This window comes from Bufo gargarizans, chromosome 6 (assembly GCF_014858855.1).
Source record: "Bufo gargarizans isolate SCDJY-AF-19 chromosome 6, ASM1485885v1, whole genome shotgun sequence".
Taxonomy (NCBI): Eukaryota; Metazoa; Chordata; class Amphibia; order Anura; family Bufonidae; genus Bufo; species Bufo gargarizans.
In genome coordinates this window covers 138,047,107-138,067,279 of record NC_058085.1, presented here as the reverse complement: position 1 = coordinate 138,067,279, position 20,173 = coordinate 138,047,107, and the positions used below count along the sequence as shown (strand labels likewise).

General features: G+C 43.5%; 1 protein-coding gene across 1 annotated transcript in view; it reads right to left on the bottom strand.

The window, feature by feature from the left end:
• Positions 1-6,411: 6,411 nt before the first annotated feature.
• MYO1D (myosin ID) overlaps positions 6,412-20,173 on the bottom strand; it is a 97,899-nt gene continuing 84,137 nt past the window's right edge. The window contains exons 21-22 of the mRNA XM_044297365.1: positions 11,330-11,487; positions 6,412-7,305 (exon numbers count right to left, since the gene is read on the bottom strand). Coding sequence (XP_044153300.1) covers positions 7,149-7,305; positions 11,330-11,487 — 315 coding nt within the window. The 3' untranslated portion in view covers positions 6,412-7,148. The remainder of the gene's footprint in view (positions 7,306-11,329; positions 11,488-20,173) is intronic.

Sequence of the window (20,173 nt, the reverse complement as noted above, 5' to 3'; positions counted from 1 at the left end):
ATGCTATTATTTTCCCTTATAATCATGTTATAAGGGAAAATAATAAAATCTACACAACAGCTAACCCAAACCCGAACTTCTGTGAAGAAGTTCAGGTTTGGGTACCAAACATGCAGATTTTTCTCACGCGCATGCAAAACGCATTCAAACTCTTTGCACTTGTGCGGAAAAATTGCGCATTTTCCCGCGACGCACCCGCTTCCTATCCGGCCCTTACACGCGCCACCCGTGGGAAAGAGGCCTAAGTCTGAGAACGTTGCTTGGTTCCCCTGCCTTCTAGATTCGGCATAGATCTCCATTACCTTATAGTATGGAGTACTTGAATACTGGGGCACCCTAAGGCCCATCTTGTGTACAGTGAATGATAGCACTTTCTGGATGCAATTTCTGACCATGTATAATATCACTGGCCTGGGCCTCAAGGCATCCCCACTGCTTGAACGCTGTACCTCGTGTACGCTGTCGTGATGTGCACAAAATCTCTAAGTGGCTGTAACATAGTATCCTCTGCTGGGTATTGTGGGAAGACTGCAAACTGGCATGTTACCTGGCATCTGCCTGTGTGATATAAGTATAGATCTATAAATATGTATTTGCGTGACTGAGTGCATGACAGCCAATCCCAGCCCACACATGTACGCAGGGTATGCATGTTTCTTGTACCAATGTTTTGGCATGAACATGGCAGAGTACTTGTCTGACGTTATCTCACTTGTAGCATCTCCTGGTTTACATGAAGTAGTCATGTAGTTTTGTGTATGAATGACGCTAATGCAGGGTATGGAGGTGACCACTTCCGGCCCTTGTCTAACTTTGTGTTTTTATTTATTTTTGTACAGTGAGGATGAAATAAAGACTCACAAACCGTGTCCTGTATGTGTTTTTTCATGGGACAACGCCATCATTTCCAGGGCATCCAGAATATAAGCACGATGTATAAAGTAAATGTGGGCTACTGGGACCCCCAATTATCCAGCTATTTAGAGATCGAAAAGGAAGGCTTTCTCCATACAGGTCCTTGGGATTTATTGAATCAAGCAAGCAAAGGGGAAATTGTTTGGTAATGTTCACACCAGGGTTTCTGAGGTCCCATTAATCAACTCCCATCAGGGATATGTTGTCACATAGCACTAGAGGTGATGGCTGAAATTTACTTTGTGACTACATGTGTATTTTACAGTTCACATAGTTAAGTGGTAAAACTCTGGCTTCCTGCATCCACCACTAGAGGGAGACTAAGAGTTTACTGTGTACTATTACATTCAACATTACATACAGTAATATAATAATAGAGTATGTACTAAGCTCTCCCTCCTAGTGGCTGCAGGCAGTCAACATTGTATCAAAGGGGTTTAGGAAACTTAATCTGAATATGTATAATGTCACTTTTGAGTATTGCAGTTGTACCCCAAATACTTTTTCTGCGTGTTTACACATTGGGTCGCTGACTGCCATCTTACCAAAACTGTTATTCTTAGTGCTGGTAACTTAGCCATCACCAGCAACACCCTGCTCATTCTCTTGTCCTACCCACTCAACCTCAAGTGGGTATATAGAGCATGAACAATTGATCGGGGACAAGAGCCTCGGTGAAGGAGCAGGGGTGCAGAGGCAGAGGACAGTGCTTGTCAAAAGAATATGAACCCTTGCCTGTGTATATGACTAGATCAATCGGAAGAGTCCACTGTGACCAGATGGACGTGACGTCAGTGGAATTAGGGAAATTTGCTGTAGCCAAATTCAGAATATATTACAAAGAGACTTGATTTGACATTTTAGGATATAGGAGATAGAGTTCGGCTACTTTCACACTAGCATTTTTTTTGCGGATCCGTCACAGATCTGCAAAAACGCTTCCGTTACAATAATACAACCGCATGCATCCGTCATGAACGGATCCGGTTGTATTATGTCTTCTATAGCCATGACGGATCAGTCTTGAACACCATTGAAAGTCAAAGGGGACGGATCCTTTTTCAATTGTGCCAGATTGTGTAAGAGAATACGGATCAGTCCTCATTGACTTACATTGTGTGCCAGGACGAATGGCTCAGTTTTGTCAGGCGGACAGCGTTTGGTGTCCGTCTTCAGAGCGGAATGGAGACTGAACGGAGGCAAACTGATGCATTCTGAGCGGATCCTTTTCCATTCAGAATGCATTAGGGCAAAACTGATCCATTTTGGACCGCTTGTGAGAGCCCTGAAACGGATTTCACAAACGGAAAGCCAAAACGCTAGTGTGAAAGTGGCCTTAATAAGTTCCAGAAAACCCCTTTAAAATCTGTGATGGGGAGATTGCAGAGGTATCAGAAAAGCAAAGCTCTAACTGCATAAACACGTATTATGAAATTAGCACAATGACTGTGTAAGGTAGGTCACAATGGTGGAAGCTAGAGTGAAGCCAGCAACAGTAGCCAGCATAACCTTACTCGCCTAAGGCTCCATTCACACATCCGTAGCGTGTTTTGCGGATCCGCAAAACATGGACACAGCACTGTGCGTTCCGCATTTTGCGGACTGCACATCGCCGGCACTATTAGAATATGCCTATTCTTGTCTGCAATTGCGGACAAGAACAGAACATGTTCTATTTTTTTCGGGAACGGAAATGCGGACCTGGAAGTGAGGATCCGCACACATAGAAGTGAATGGGTCCGCAATTCCGTTCTGCAAAATGTGGAACGAAATTGCAGACGTGTGAATAGGGCCTTTGGCGTGTGTGCATTTCCGTTCCTGAAAAAAAAAACATAGAACATGTCCTTCTCTTGTCCGCAATGGCATATTCTATTAGTGCCGGCGATGTGCGGTCCGCAAAATGCGGGACGCACATTGCAGTGTCCGTGTTTTGCGGATCCGCAAAACACGCTACGGACGTGTGAATGGAGCCTTACAGTGTATTTATTAAAATTATATAGAACACTGCATAAATCGCACTTGCAAATACATTTAGGCCTCTTTCAGACGGGCGTCCTGGATTTGCTCCGGGTGCATTGCAGGAAACCCACGCGAGTGCGCACACAATTTATGTCCGTTTTATGTTGTTCAGTTTTTATCGCGCGGGTGCAATGCGTTTTGCATGCGTGTGATAGAAAACTGAATGTGGTACCCAGACCTGAAGCCGGACTTCTTCACAGAAGTTCGGGTTTGGGTTAGGTGTTCTGTAGATGTTATTATTTTTCCTTCTAACATGGCTATAAGGGAAAATAATAGCATTCTGACTACAGAATGCTTAGTAAAATGTCCATTGAGGGGTTAAAAAAATAATAATAATTCCGTTGTGTGTGTAGCGCTATAAGGAAGACTGAGCAGTATATGACCGAGATTAGTCAGAGTGCACTCACTCACCAGGCATGGAGAGAACAAAATGAACCTTTATCAAAAACCAGCAGGATCAAAAAAATGTGGGGTTTGGGGCTCTACTTCAGAAAAACTAATCTCCAAACTAGTTGATGATTGGTTATAGAACTTCACGGTCTGATGGAGACTGCTGAGAATGGACAGTGCAGGTGACATCTTGCATGGTTGGAGCCCTTGCTGACCTTTAAGATGAAGCTGGACAAGACAATGGAGAACTTGAAAGACCGGAGAAGGTACAGAATGCTTTACGTGAATGTTATAACATGTTGTTTTTATGCTATTTTTGTATTTTATGCTTCGGAGAAACCACAAAGCACATTTGTGCCTTTTTTGGGGTCAAGTGAAAGTGATGTTGCAGAAGTCGCACCTGGAACTAGTGTGTTACATTTTAGCGTTATAGAAAAGAAGCTGTTCTATTGTGTCCACCTTAAAATAACCCTGACGGTAGATTTACGCTCTCCATTGTCTGAGTGTTGCAATGCCCTGCAGTGCTATAATATTGTCTAAGAAATCAGCCTGTACTTATAATCCATAAGATTTGCACGTGCTCTGCTCATGTCTGCGGCTCTCTTGGTAAATCTCCAAGTAGCTCCTTAAATAACCCGATAGTCTAACTCTAGAGATTTGCCAGTGACAGGTGAATCTTTCACTAGCTGTTCTACTTGCATAATGCAGCATTTTTTATTTATTTTTTTTTACAAATATTAACTATTTAGGTGTTATACATTAATGAAGCACTTCTTTTCACCTCTCTGCACCAGAGGAGCATCTACCATGCCGTCATCATCTTATATTTGCAGTGCTGGCACTCCAGTTATTGTATTAACAGTGTTAATTTAACACCATAAACTACTATGGTGATGTTAGCATAAAGTCTGGCACAGAAACACCCAAACCCAAGTGGAAAACCACGTGAATCTAACCAAAATCCTGACTGACTACCAGTATGAACAGACCCCCAGAGGGAGGTGTGTAGGAATACCTAATGTCCTATAGGACCCTGGTACTAATGGTAGAGATGAGACTACCTGTTCCTCCAAAAGGAAGGACGAACAGGAGTCTCCTACAGGCCTAATACAAACAATAGGGAAATGCAACACACAGAACCCAAACAAAATACAAAAGGGGAAAGGAAAGACTTAACTTCGATTGAAACACCAGAAACTCTGCCAAGATCCACACACCAGCTATCCACAACTGAAACTATAAACCGCACAGCATTGTGGGAGAAGCAACAATAAATAAGGAAGGTTAAATGAACACATTAGCAACACCTGAGGCAAGGGGTGTGGCCATTACCAGAAACAACACAGACGCCTATTGATCCACAAGGAAAACCTGTTAGATCAAGCCATGTGTTGCCAGTTTTACCGATCTTACGGGAACGTTCGTGATAGATATTACATGGTACCTCTTTAAATTTGTAATGCTTGAACGGGCCAGGTCCACCAAAACCACTAATATAGGAGCAGTGGTGGACTGGCCATAGACTCTACAAGTAAATTTCCCGAAGGGCTGATGCCCAGGGGGGCGCACAAGCCCACCTCATGGCTGCTGGCCAGGCACATAACGATCTGATGGGCTCAACATTAATTAATGTAGGTGTATCAGATACTTATGAATCTGGCCATCAGTCGCAGGTGCCCTCCTGAACTCAACTGTGTAACATCCTCATTATGGTGATATGGCAGTATTTTATGCTGCACTGTGGTATTTGGTTTTGCTTGGGCGGTATTTTGTGCTACACTATGGTATTGCTGGCCCTGCCTACTTCTGGCTTGTGTTGGCCTTGTCTACTTCTGGCTTGTGTTGGCCTTGTCCAATTGTGTTGCCCCACCTTCTGTTTATTTTTCTACTTGCCTACAACATGGGAATACTTTTAGATCCCCAGCCCAGCCCTGTATAGGAAGGCCCAAAGGAAGCATATGGAAAGCGGCTGTCCTGGCAAAAGTACTCTTTTAGGCCTCATACACACAACTGTATTTTGCATCGTGTCCGATCCACATTTTTTGCGGATTGCACTCTAAAAAAACGGACAGCACATGGGTGTCATCTGTGTGCTGTCCACGTACATATGTCCATTCTATAAATTATAGAACAGGTCCTATTGTCTGTATTGTGGACAAAAATAGTCAATTCTAGTAATGGGAGTGAGAAAAATGTGGAGCGCACACTGAAGGTTTCCATATTTTGTGGTTTGTGGAACTCAATACAGACATGGTCATGTGCATGAGGCCTTAAACGGGTTTTCCAGTTTCATAATATTGATGACCATCCTCAGAATAGGTCATTAATATCAGATTGGTGAGCGTCCGACTCTCGGCACCATCACAGATGAGCTGTTTGAAGTGCGAGTGCTGTGCCTTCTTCAGTGTTTACCTGCACGCTGTCTACATTGTTGTGGCGGCGTAGGGTAATTTACAGCTGTTAATCCAATTTACTTGAATGGGAGAGGAAGCTGTAATTACACTGTGCCGCCACTACAATAAAGATGGTGTGTAGGTAAACACTGAAGAGGATGCAGGGCTTCAAAACAGCTGATCGGCAGCAGTGCTGGGAGAAGGACTCCGCTGATCTTATACTGAGGGCCTATCCTGCGGATAGGTCATCAATATCACAAAACTGGAATCACTTTAATATCAGTTAAAACACAGATTTATTAAAATTAGAGATGAGCTAATTTCATATTTTGAAATTCGTTAAAGGTGGTAAAATGTGAATTGCGTTATGGATTCCGATACCACGGACCATAACGCAATTCTATGACAGAACGCAGGACGGAATGCTTTTAGAGTCATTCAGTTATAATAGAAGTCCTCTCCTGCACAACGGGTCCGTTTTGCAGCCCCATGACTTCTATTATGACGGAATGCCTCTAAAGGCATTCTGTCATAGAATTGCGTTATGGTCCGTGGTAACAGAATCCATAACGCAATTCACCTTTTACCAGTAAACGAAGCGTGAATGAATTTCATAACCTGAAATTCGCTCATCTCTAATTATATTTTCATTTTTTCGCAGGATATAAATTAATTTACCACCAAGATTCACACGTTCTTAAATAATTTACATTTATTGGAGGAAAGCACCATCCTGGCAGAATTATATGACATTTTTTTGCATTGATACACGTGTTCAGTACCTAAGTATCATGAGAATAACGGAATGCTAAATACATTGACAAGCGGATAAACCCGGCCAAAGCCATTTATAAAAGATGAGACCTGCATGAAAAGGATATCGCCTCTGCTTCCAGATATGTATTACCGTACCTCTCATTTTACAGAAGCATTGCTCCCCAATGAGAGTACCACCCTTTTTACATCTTCCCATGGCCCCTTGCTCAGTAGACTGCTACAAGGAGAACGCCACTGGTTCTGCCACAGAGGGTGAGACATCCATATGCTGGGGAAGCCTTTGGTCCATTCTGGCTATGATATTCTGAGGCCCAATTGACTTCTGTACAAGACATCTGACTTTGGATACCATGCACCTGCGCATGTCCAAAGGTGTTGTCATTCTCGTGTCTACGAAATGACATATACACTGACAGTCTAGACAATTACCAATGATTTGGCGCCACTGAATTGAGAAATCTACATATTCATTATAAGAAAAATTATCCAGGCAGCACATAATTATATAAAAAGAGTCAGCTGCAGGCTGAAAAACCTCAACAGAGTTGCTGGGGGAACCGGTCCCCCATTGCCCAAAGTGCACTTGGGTGGTTGGCTATTTAAGGCACGGAGCTGAGATACTCGGTATCCCTATATGAGGAAGGGGCACATGATTTAATTGGCTGGCACACTTAGGGTGAAGCCGGAACGGCTCTTGTTGAAGTGAGGCTGTGCTTGATTTATCTTGGTTTCCACAGTAATGGAGCAGGACTTGCCGTGCTGGCTACACTGGACTGGGTGCGACACGGTGACCTGGAGACGCCTCTTCTCACTGTCAAGAGGGAAACATAATACACATTTAATGATATACTCAAGACATAACTCCTTCCGTGTTCTGTGCTCATGAATATAAAATATATGACATGGAATCTCCCCATGATGCAAATGGAAATCATGTCTCATAGAGTCTTAAAGGGGTTGTCCTATAACTGCTGGAGCCCCTGCTGATTAGTAGAATGGGGGTCCATATACTCCTTTTGAATGGAGCAGCAGACAGGCATGAGTGTCAGCACTCAATCTCTATTGGACTGCTGGAGATAGCCGAGTGCAAGCGATCGTCTATCTCTGACAGTCCATAGAGCTCAATGGAGAAGTAGACACTCATGCGCAAAAAAACACCAGAAGTAATCTCTGAAGCAGTGATGCTCAACTTAAGGCCCCCCAGCTGTTGTAAAACTACAACTCCCACCATGCCCTGCTGTAGGATGATAGCTGTAGGCTGTGCAGGCATGCTGGGAGTTGTAGTTTTGCAACAGCTGGAGTGCAGCAGGTTGAGCATCCCTGCTCTAAAGCATTGGCTTGGAGCTAAATCAAATGCATCCGCTCTCTATATATGGGGTCTATGACAGCCATTTAATAGGTTGAACCAATATTTACTTAAAGGGGTTGTTTATCCTAATTTTGTGTCCTCCTTCGCACAACAGGAAGGACATGATTTGCAGACAGAACTCCCTGTGATCTCTTCTGTGCATGCAGCTACATGCAATGAAATAGTAGTCACCAAGAGAGGAAGCCAGATGGTTGCTAGGCAACCCACCCAGCATACTATACAGCGGGGTGCTGTAAGCACAGATTTTGACACTAAAAACAATCTTGAATTGGGTTTAAAGATTGTGTCCACCTATAACAGAAACTGAATAGCTTGAATGGACTGTATTACATATGGGACTCCGCTCATGGCACACACTGACATGACACAAAGGAAGTTCTGTCCCAATATCCTCTTACATCAGTGCAGGCGCAAGGGCACACAGTAACATATCTGCTTTACCACAAAGAGGTATCACATCGGAGGTTGCAGAATGATAATTGTCATTGGAAACTTGTGTAACATCTTGACCCTGCGACTGTATGTTTAGACATGTGACCCCATCCTCTGCATCCGACAAAATTTTCTTTACCTTTTCTTTAGTCACAAATTGCTGAAAACATACTGGTTCTGGCACCACTCTCTGCATATCCTTTAACTGCCATTAATTAATGATTATTATCATTATTTGAGATTCCTTAAAGGGGTTTTCCACTTTTTAGATATTGATGACCTATCCTCAGAATAGGTAATTAATTGGGGAGGACACGTGGCACTCCTCTGATCAGCTGTTTTGGGCAGCTGCAGGTGAGAAAACAGTGTATGGAACCAGAAGCAGCATTCTGCAGTTCAGCTGCTGGCCAAAAGCAGTGGATCAATATGGATGCCGGGGTCCACTGACCTAAGCATATGTGATCACTATCAAAAGCATGGAAAACCCCTTTAAATCAATGCATGTCAGCTCTGCAGACTGGCTGGTGACTACTCTAGTCTCCACAGGAGTGAAGAGATCAGTCGTGGTCACCTGTTTCTGGCAGTGCCTATTACCAGGCAACAGTTGAAACTCTGTGCATGAAAGATTAATTAGTATGGGATGACCACCTTTGCAGCGAAAGTGCATTTAAGATAAAATATAGACAAAAAAGCCTTGATTAGACAATGCCTATTGTTTTTTGTATGCAGACCTGTTTGTGTTCACAGTTTACAAAAAAAATTTGATGGCAGATTTTTTTATCAAGACTTTTTAAAAGATGCTTCATTTATTTTATTTTAAATAGATTGCAGCCAAAAATGGTTGCAGTGATGGACCTAGCCTTTAAGATATTATTTTTTCAGGCACAGCGTATACGTTGTTGACCAGCAATAGACACTTTCAGAACTAGGTGGCCACAATTGATCTCCTTTCTCCCTTGGAGGAGTTGATCTCCTTTCTCCCTTGGAGGAGTTGATCTCCTTTCTCCCTTGGAGGAGTTGATCTCCTTTCTCCCTTGGAGGAGTTGATCTCCTTTCTCCCTTGGAGGAGTTGATCTCCTTTCTCCCTTGGAGGAGTTGATCTCCTTTCTCCCTTGGAGGAGTTGATCTCCTTTCTCCCTTGGAGGAGTTGATCTCCTTTCTCCCTTGGAGGAGTTGATCTCCTTTCTCCCTTGGAGGAGTTGATCTCCTTTCTCCCTTGGAGGCTGAAGAAATAAAACTGGGCGCGTGATAAATCATTTTGTTGTGAGCTGCCTAAAATAGAGGATGTGGGTGATGCCAGCATATGATTTCACCCATGGGCAAGGTGAAAGGTGACTCTGAGAGTGATTAATACCATGTAATCACACTGCAAATTATATAGGCAAGATCTAGTTAATCACCAATGATGGAACATTATCTATTGTGCTTTTATATTGTCTCCTAACAAAGGCGTAGGGAGGACTGTAAAGAAGGAAGAGAGAAATATTTAATGCCCCTTACGAGAAGACATTCTGCTCAATGTATGAGCCAAGCCTAGACCTGAGAAGCCGGCATGTTGGCAATAAGTGCTGTTGTGACTCTAGGAAACTCTTTCCATGAGTGCCCCTTGTGACCAGTCTTCATCCGAGAGAAAGCGAGAAGAGAGGGGGGAGGGGGGAGGGGGAGGAAGAGGCAGAGGCAGAAGATGAAAGGAGGGGGATGGAGGAGAGAGAATGGGGCAGGGGAGCTGATGGCTACACAGAGCTTGGAAGGCTGCCTGGTGCTGACCAGGGTTTTTTAGTGGAGCTTGTTAAGCTCTCCATCCTCTCTGTAGATCTATTCAGAGACTGATGCAGCTGCCATGGAAACAATCAGACTCCTCTCCTACCAAGTACCCCCTTTTCTTAAAGGGTAAGGAAAGCAAATGAAGGAAGAGGTCACAATAAGTATACAACGCCATAGAACATGTATGTGAAATGTTGTAACAGGAGCTTCAAAAGATGAAGATGAGGGGAAAGGAGCAGACAGCTTTGGAAGAAGGATAGGGAGGAAGCAGATGGGTGACAGAAGAGGTAATGAAGACAGCTGAAAGCCAAGCATGAATGAACTGAAGTGACAGGGAGTGGCATGGGACCCTTCTTCAGCTGTGTGTGTCACTCATGATATTATTTAACAGCCCTGAGCGGGGTGAAGGAAGATGTGAATGACTGGAGAACCACAGAAATGTGAAATTGAGGAAATATCACAGGAAGGATTCGATTATTATTTGCACGTTAGTAAACCCTTCCAGATCTGATCTCTCCCTTTCAGATAGTTGTCTGGTTAGTGCATCCCTTTGACTGTACCCCTAACCCTAATCTGGTGGCTGATGCTCCAAGTATAAATGTATATATTAATTTACTCATTATTGACCTCAACATAGTGAAAAGTGGTCAGTGCATCCCCTTGACTGTTTCCTTAACCCTCATTTGGTGGCTGAGGCTCCAGGTATAAATGTATATATTAATTTATTAATCATCTCGGGGGCCAAAAACCCTATTGACCTCACTGAAGCAGAAGGAGGTCAGTGCATTCCCTTGAATGTACCCCTAACCCTGATCTGGTGGTTGAGGTTTGAGATATAAATGTACATATCAATCTACTAATTATAGGGGTCCACAAACCCTATTGACCTCACTGACGTGAAAGGTAGTCTATGACATACACACGAGAAGGCCGAATCAGTAGATATGAGCACTCATTACACTCACTAGCAGTTAGCCCTCCTGTCCCCAGTGAATTTAGAGGCTGTAATTGAGAGTAATGGTCCAGTGCACACATTGACTGTTTTCTCGATGTCTCAGGCAAAGGTCATTGTAAATGTACAGGCTGCACTGTCCTGAATATTGGAAGGGTGCAGATATGTCCATGTCCTCAACATCAGGATGTGTAGGGTGATACTAGACAGATCAGATTCAGAATCTAGTGATTTACAGAATCTCTGAAAAGAAACCCGACATGAAGGATGCGAGTGTTCGATAGAATTTATGAGGTATGTCAGCCACAGCACACTTACTTCTTGAAGTGGTTGGCCAAGACTCCAACAACTTCTCCCACACGACTGTCTTGAGGGGATTGTCCAGCAAAACATAGACATACAATAAGGTCTTTGCGGTCCTTTGTGTGGAAAATCACCAGCTGGTCCTTCCCATCAGTCACACTGATACCGGAAACCTTGTGGAAGAAAAGAGGAATCGATCTGTGGTTTAGAGCAGTCAGACACTAAAGAGATAGTCCTCTCGGGTCCACCAAAATAGATAGGTATCTAAACCGAGAAGCCGCCACCAACATGATGCAGAACAAGCTTGACATCTTCTGTTACACAACCAGCTTCCACCACACCACACCATACGTCAGAAGAGTCAGGAGGAAAGAGTCCCAAGTGGCAAGCAAGGATGGTTAGGACTTAAATTAGGACTTAAAGGGGATGTCCCACAGTCAGCACTTTTTACCTGTTTACAGAACCGCTGGGTTCTCCACCTATCAAAAGAATAGGAGCCCTGTGTCCACCTTTCAAATGAAGCAACAGTTGGGCATATGCAATGCCGCAGTTTATGAATATGTGATAAGTATTAATTATTGGACATCCCCTTTAACTATCCAATTAGGTTTGGGCTGGAAAACCTGTTCAAATCACTTTTCTTAAAGGGGTTGTCCCATGAAAAATATTCTACATTTTGCAAACCAGCAGCTGGAACTGAATACTTTTGTAATTGCATGCAATTGAAAATTGAGTATAGCCACTAAGTTATTCAATAAAATCTATCAGTATAGCGCCACCTGCTGTTTGATCTTTTTCTTAATTCTCTGTCCAGCTGACTGAGACAAAAGCACATAATACATCCGTCAACAGTTACCAGCGACAACAGAAAGGCACACCCCTAAGAAAGGACACGCCCATGAGCTGACAGCTTGAAATACATATAGCATATGGAGCTATGAATGGGGAGATGTCTGGATCCATGTCAGGTACAGGGCTGGTCCTAGCTTTGTTAGAAAGAGATGTACTAGATTATGTATGATTTTCAAATTTCTAAGATTAGGAAAAGGGTTACTTTTTCCAGACAAATGTGTGACAATGGGCTGTGCCAGGTATTGCAGTTTTGACCAATTCAAGTGAATGGTGTAGTACCACACACAATTTATGGGCAAGAGTGGGTCTACTTATTTCTCCCTCTAGAAACAGCGCCACTCCTGTCCATGGGCTGTGCCTGGAAATGCATCTCGACCACATGCAGGTAAAGGGATAAAACAGGTAATATGAGGCAGATTATACTAGGGTATTTCTGGGATTGCCCTCTAAGGGTCCATTCACACGTCCGTGTGTGTTTTGCGGATCCACAGATCTGCAAAACACGGCCCCCTGGCAATGTGCGACCGCACATCACCTGCACTAATAGAATATGCCTATTCTTGTCCACAATTCCGGACAAAAATAGGACATGTTCTATTTTTTTCGGGAATGGAAATGCAGACCCGGAAGTGCAGGTCCGCATTTCCAGATCCGGGCTGCACATCGTGCGGCCCCATAGAAAAGAATGGGTCTGCAATTCCGTTCCGCAAAATGCGGAACAGAATTGCGGACGTGTGAATGGACCCTAAGGATGTTCTTCATTACTGGTTAAACACATCGAGGGTCATTTATCAAACTGATGTAAAGCAGAACTGGCTTAGTTGCCCATAGCAACCAATCAGATTCCACCTTTCATTTTTGACAGCTTCTTTGGAAAATAAAAGGTGGAATCTGATTGGTTGCTATGGGCAACTAAGCCAGTTCTAATTTAAATCAAATTTAAAAAATGACACCCATCATCTAATACATACGGCCCAGAGATGTGCAACACACGCTTCTCTCTCTTTTGTACATGTCTGTCACATGTAGGATTGCTCTGGAATAATTAGTGATGACATTTCACATTTACACTAATTATTTCCTATGAGTCAGTCAATAAAGCCACAAATAGAACGACTATTATTGGCCCAAACCCTTTTACCTCAGAAATTTAACAAGCCAAATTTCCCAACACAGGGAGAAGAGGAATGAAAATTTTGGGGTGGTGTCCGACAATTATAAATGAATATTGGACGTTCTGGTTCAGATACTGTCCCATGTTTCCTCTTCCATATAATGTCTATGACGAAGGCTTCTCAGAAGGTTCCCTACCATATTTCTGTGCTTTGTATAAGGGCTGATGCACACAAACGTATTTGTTTTCTGTGTCCGTTCCGGGTATGCGGGACCATTCACTTTAATGAGGCCGCCAAAAAACGGAAATGATTGTGCATTCGGTTTCTGCATGGCCATTCCACAAAAAAAGATAGAACATGTCCTATTCTTGTCTGTTTTGCGGACAAGGATAGGCATTGTTACAATGGATCCGCAAAAAAAAAAAAACATCATCCGTATTTTGTGCAGATCTATGTTTTGCATACGGTCGTGTGTATCAGCCCTAAAGCAAGGATCAGCAACCTCCGGCACTCCAGCTGTTCTGAAACTATAACTCCCAGAATCCTCCTTTCACTTCTGTGGGAGTTACAAAAACAGCCCAGTAAGTGTGCATGTTGAGAGTTGTAGTTTCACAGCAGCTGGATCCCTGGTATAAAGGAGTCGGTGCCTATTTAGACATAATACCCTCCCATTAAAGAGTGTTGGGCTCCCGAGAATCCTATTTGGAGGGATCTACATAGGATTATAATTATCCCATAGATTGTTTAGAGCATTTTGGCGGGAGTTTTCCCGCCAAAATTAGTGTCAAGTTGGCTAATTTTAACATGGTTGCCGGGTTGGGGCATATTACAGGGGATTGGCTAATTGGTATGCCCTATGGTGGGATTGTTGCTGAGGCTGGGAAGTTTATGGTACCCAGCAACAGTTAGGGCATTGGTGAAAAGGTTTGGGGTGGTGTTGGAAAACCTGTATATAATACGGTGGTTGCCAGCATTAGGCTGTCTGCCAAGCCTCATCTTTGGTTCAGCTGCCCATCCCGCCCTCCCCTTTTTTGTTCCGTCACGGCCACTTTATTAGAAGGAGGGGTAAGTCGCTCATCAATAAGTGGCGAGCGGACAAGTTGATTCGGGTATTTAGGCCGAGCTTACGGCTGGTCTAATTCAGTGGTTGTTATTAATCTTAAATTTATATGGTTATCTAATGTTTGAGCTGTTCTTTAATAAAGTTGGCCGTGGCCTAATTTATCCATTTATAATTGTGTCCATGTGTCCTATTTGAAACATTAGTATATGGGTCTCAAGTTAATCTATAATCCCATGGAAAACCTCCCGCGGGTCAATTTAACGCCTTCTTTCGTTTTCTTAGGTTCTTCTGATTTATGATGCTATCATAAATCCCAAAATATTGGTTTACCTCTTCACTAGGGCAGATAGTCTTATTAATTGTGAGGTAAATATAGCAAAAATTGTCAAAAAAATAGGGAATAAAATATTTAAAAAAAAAGCCAGACAACTGAAAAGAGGAGATTTGCACAGAAAATGATTGCTAGTAGTGAAAGCAGACATCTCTGTAGGACGAGATGAAAGAAAGCAGCCCTGGACCAGACATCGGCTGATCCAATCTCCATGGAGATCTCCATGGTAACCCCATCCCCCAAGTAGTTGTCACGGTAATGGGATGCTTTTGGACGTGGAGTAGCTTGCATGTTCCAATGTGGATGATTGCAGCCTCTTTACTCTATATTTTCCTCCTCCTCGTCTCATTCCCGTCATCTCCACTACTCCCTGCAGATATGACCGGGTACCAGTCTACCCATCAGGTCATGCCAATCTAATCCATACAATTAGAAGGTAGGAAGAGAAGGGAAACAAAGACACTGTGTCTGATGAATATGCATTATGTACAGTCCTCAGAGGTACAAGATGAATTATTTATGGAGGGATGGGATAGCAATAACTGGATTTAGTATGTCTATGTAAGGCCTTGTTCAGACAGCCGTAACGTGGGTTACGTGGGCGTCCGTATTCCAGCCACAAATCCCGGCCTGACTGCGGGTCCAATGGCACAAACCAATGCTGTATGTTCAGATCATTACACCTGCTGTCAGACCAGGATTTGCGACTGTAATATAGACACTTATATGCAGCCACATTATGGCTGTACCTAGCGTTGCGTGCAAACGTTTGTACACCCATTGCCAAATTGCATGTTGTAAATTACAGCTGCGACCTAAAAGAAAAAGACTATACAGCTGGTTGAACTTTTTCAAAAGGCAATTTTTTTGTCCGCTAAGAAAAAAGAACCTGGCAGCTAAACAGTAATGAGGCATCAAATCCTGCAGAAATATAGCATTCCTGGTAAGATTTGGCTAAGATGACACACTTTCCAGGGTCAGGTCTATTACCTGTATTCCTCATAAAATATCAATTCTGGATCATCTTTTTGATTTAAACTAGGGATGAGCGAATCGACTTCAGATGTTTTATCCGAAGTCGCTCATTCCTAATTTAAACTGTATATTGTGGGGTTCCTCTATTACTCCCCTTGAAAATGTATGACTAAATGAGCAACTGTGAATTACCAATCCTTTATCGTTAGGACATTGGTTGGACAGTAGCACACGGTATAAGAATACGCCCCGGCCCCATTGATTTTGGAATTGGTAACACCTAATTGTCAATTTATTCATTCATTTGCAGGAGAAATAGAGGAATGGCACAATGCAGAACTCTAAGAAAAAGATGGTCTAGAATTGGTATTTCATGGGCTAAGAGGCATGTCATAAGAGTGGACAAGTTGTCTTTAGCTTTTCGGCAGAACGGGGGGTGCTCAAACAGTTGCATTTGTGTGAACATACAGGACCAAACTAAAGGGGGTATTTAGGCCAGGATCGGGATAACTAACTGATTGGTGTGGGTCTGAACACTGGCTTAGAATGGGGGTGTGATAGATCGTCGGGTTGAGCATGCACCCGGCTGCTCAGTTCATTCTTTATGGGACTGGCAGGGCACCTCAGAGGGGGTCCCAGCGGTCAGTTAGTTATCCTCTATCCCCTCCTATTTAGTAACCGGAATACTCCTTTAAAGAACTCTCTCATCCCTCCTGTTACACACCTCAATTAATAATTCATGGTATGAAAGGAAGAGACAGCTCTTAGCATGTCCTCTGGATATATATGGAGTGAAGGCGCACACACACCGATTGCAGAAATACATGCTAAGCGCCAAAGAAGGAAATCTGATGCCAGAATAAAAGGAATTTTACTCCCATTATTATTGCCAATGTATTTTCTACACTATTAGTCTGCGTTTCTGAGAAAAAAAGCCCCGATATGGTTAACAATATTGTAAATCTGGGCTTGTGGCCGTGAACATTAATGTGGTGGGGGACGCCGGGGAGTGTCATTTGATAGGTAAGAAATCTCTGTAAAGCAAAATATCTGCTTTCACTGTGGACATGATCAGACTTGTGGTCCGAGGACCCCGACAGCTGGAATAAAGCCCTCAGCTGTCATTAAGGTAGTTCTGAAGACAGGAGGGATATTCTATACGGGGAGACATGGAAATATTGCCCTAAAGGATTGTAGGGAAGGGTCTGCTTTTTATCCCAGAAACACCACCATTTTTGTCCTTGGGCTGCATCTGGTATTTCATCTCAGCCCCAGTGACGTGAACTGGATTAGGGTCCTATTACTCAGGCCGATGCCATTCCAATGATGAGCACCGTTCAATGATAGAAAAGCTGATTCTTTTAAAGGGGTTATTCCATGATTGACGTAAAAAATGAAAATACGACGTCATGATAATCTCTTTCTAAGCAAGAACCAGCGCTGTACCTCACATGGATCCAGAGATCACCCCATTCATTGCTCCAGTTGTTCTGCTAGATTCTCTTCAGGCTGGCAGCTTGGGGGGCACATTCTTTTCTCAGGGGCAGTGTCCTTTCTGCTGTAGCTCTTTCCCTGTAACTGCCACAGCTTCTAACAGAAGATAAGGCTGGTGGCAGTGGAAGATTTAAACTGAGCGTGTGCGACCACCTCAGTGAGGTGGGCAAGAAATAAGGAAAAGAACAAACAGCAGGTGGCGCTTTACAGATACATTTTATTGAATAGCTCAGGTGCTAAATTTTTAATTACACTCACTTACAAAAGTATTCAGATCCAAGTGCTGGGTGGAAAAACGTAGAATATGTTTTGTGGCACAACCCCTTTAAAGGGCCCAATGCAAAGTGGAAGAGGGACGAATGATCATTACAATTATATTACAATCGTCTGTCCCCCATTCATTTTGCATATTATTTAACAGAGTAATGTGCTGCGAACATACAATGAATTTTGGTGCCGCATGAAAGACGCCATCAACCGACAAATGAGCCTTTGCTCATTTCTCAGGTGATTGTTGACACCTTTACATGGGCCAATTATCGGGATCAAGTGTTCGTACAAACATTTGTTCCCGATAAGTGGCCTGATCCTCAGACCATGTAAAAGGGCCCCACCAGACATAGCCAAAGGGCACATCTGTGTTTTTCTTTTCCGGTATTGAGATCCGTCATAGGATCTCAATAGCGGAGAAAAACGCTTCCGTTTTGTTCACATTCATTGTCAATGGGGACAAAACTGAACTGAATGCACCAGAATGCATTCAGTTCCATTTGGTTGCGCTTCTATACCAGACAGAAAACCATTGCATTCCCATATTGGACAGCAAAACGAATCCAGCATGACACACAATGCCAAGTCAATGCCGGATCAATTTTTTATTGTGAGAAAACGGATCTGGCACCCATTGACTTACAATGGTTTTACTGCCGGATCCGTCATGGCTATTTTAGTGAAGATACAACCGGATTCGTTCATAACGGATGCAGCCGGTTGTATTATAAAAAACAGAAACGCTTTTGCTGATCCCTACCGGGATCAGGCAAAAGAGCAAGTGTGAAAGTAGCCTTATCTTGTACAACCCCTTTAACATGTCAATAATCTTTATTATTGTAAGTCATATTCAGTAATTATTAGAGATTATATAAATATCAGGCTGCTTTGCCAAATTTCACAAGGAAATTTGCTTTGTATGTGTGCTGAAGTGGAGAACCGCATTCTATTCGATAGGCTCTGGTGCCAATCAAGGGCTAAGGGCAGCCAACGTACATATAGTGAAATTGAGGCACACATATTTTAAGGCCTCTTTCACACTTGCGTTGTCCGGATCCGTCGTGTACTCCATTTGCCAGAATTACACGCCGGATTCAGAAAAACGCAAGTGAACTGAAAGCATTTGAAGACGGATCAGTCTTCAAAATGCGTTCAGTGTTACTATGGCAGCCAGGACGCTATTAAAGTCCTGGTTGCCATAGTAGTAGTGGGGAGTGGGGGAGCAGTATACTTACCGTCCGTGCGGCTCCCGGGACGCTCCAGAATGCCGTCAGAGCGCCCCATGCGCATGGATCATGTGATCCATGCGATCACGTCATCCATGCGCGCGGGGCGCCCTGACGTCACTCTGAAGTGCACTGGGAGCCGCACGGACAGTAAGTATACTGCTCCCCGCTCCCCACTACACTTTACGAAAGGCAAACAGGACTTTGGCCTCCTGGCAGCCATGGTAACCATTCAGAAAAAGCTAAACGTCAGATCGGTAATGCGCCGGATTAATGCCTTTCAATGGGCATTAATTCCGGATCCGGCCTCGCGGCAAGTGTTCAGGATTTTTGGCCGGAGCAAAAAGCGCAGCATGCTGCGGTATTTTCTCCGGCCAAAAAACGTTCCGGTCCTGAACTGAAGACATCCTGATGCATCCTGAACGGATTTCTCTCCATTCAGAATGCATTGGGATAATCCTGATCAGGATTTTTCCGGCATAGAGCCCCGACGACAGAACTCTATGCCGGAAAAGAACAACACAAGTGTGAAAGAGCCCTAAGTGTTGCAATTCAAAGTATTTATTTCGTTTGACAGTAGTTTCATCCAACTGCCCAATATTTGTTTCCAAGGTACAAACAGAATTTCTAGACCAGACGTTTCGGTCACATTAGATCTTCATCAGCGGTCACATTTTATCTGTTCTGCAAGAAAAAAGTGGGTCTCGGGGCTTGGATAGGCAGGGGTCTGAAATTCACATTGTAGGTGCAATCCCACTCTGAGAGACCGAAAAAAATAAATAAAAAATCAGGAAATCACATTGTATGATTTTTAAAGAATGTATTTGTCTTGCACTGCTGAACATAAGTATTTGAACATCTGAGAAACAGCAAGAAGTCTGGCTCTCAAAGACCTGTTACTGTGCCTTTAAAAAGTCCACCTCTACTTCACTCAATCTAACTTAGTAGCACCTGTCTGAGCTCTTTAAAGACACCTGTCCACCCCACAGTCAGTCAGACGCCAACTACTACCATGGGCAAGACCAAAGAGCTGTCAAAAGACACCAGAGACAAAATTGTGGACCTCCACAAGGCTGCAAAGGGCTACGGGGCAATTGCCAAACAGCTTGGTGAAAATAGATCAACTGTTGGAGCAATTGTTAGCAAATGGGAGAGGCTAAAGACGACTGTCAGTCTCCCTCGGACTGGGGCTCCATGCAAGATCTCACCTCGTGGGGTATCACTGATGATAAGAAAGGTGAGGAATCAGCCCAAGGGAGGAGCTGGTCAATGACATGAAAAGAGCTGGGACCACAGTTTCAAAGGTCACTGTTGGTAGAACACTACGCCGTCATGGTGTCAAATCATGCATTGCACGGAAGGTTCCCCTGCTCAAGTCATTACATGTCCAGGCCAGTTTGAAGTTTGCCAATGACCATCTGGATGATCCACAGGAGGCATGGGAGAAAGTCACGTGGTCAGATGAGACCAAAGTAGAACTTTTTGGCCTAAACTTCACTTATCGTGTTTGAAGGGGAAAAAAAAAGGTGACAG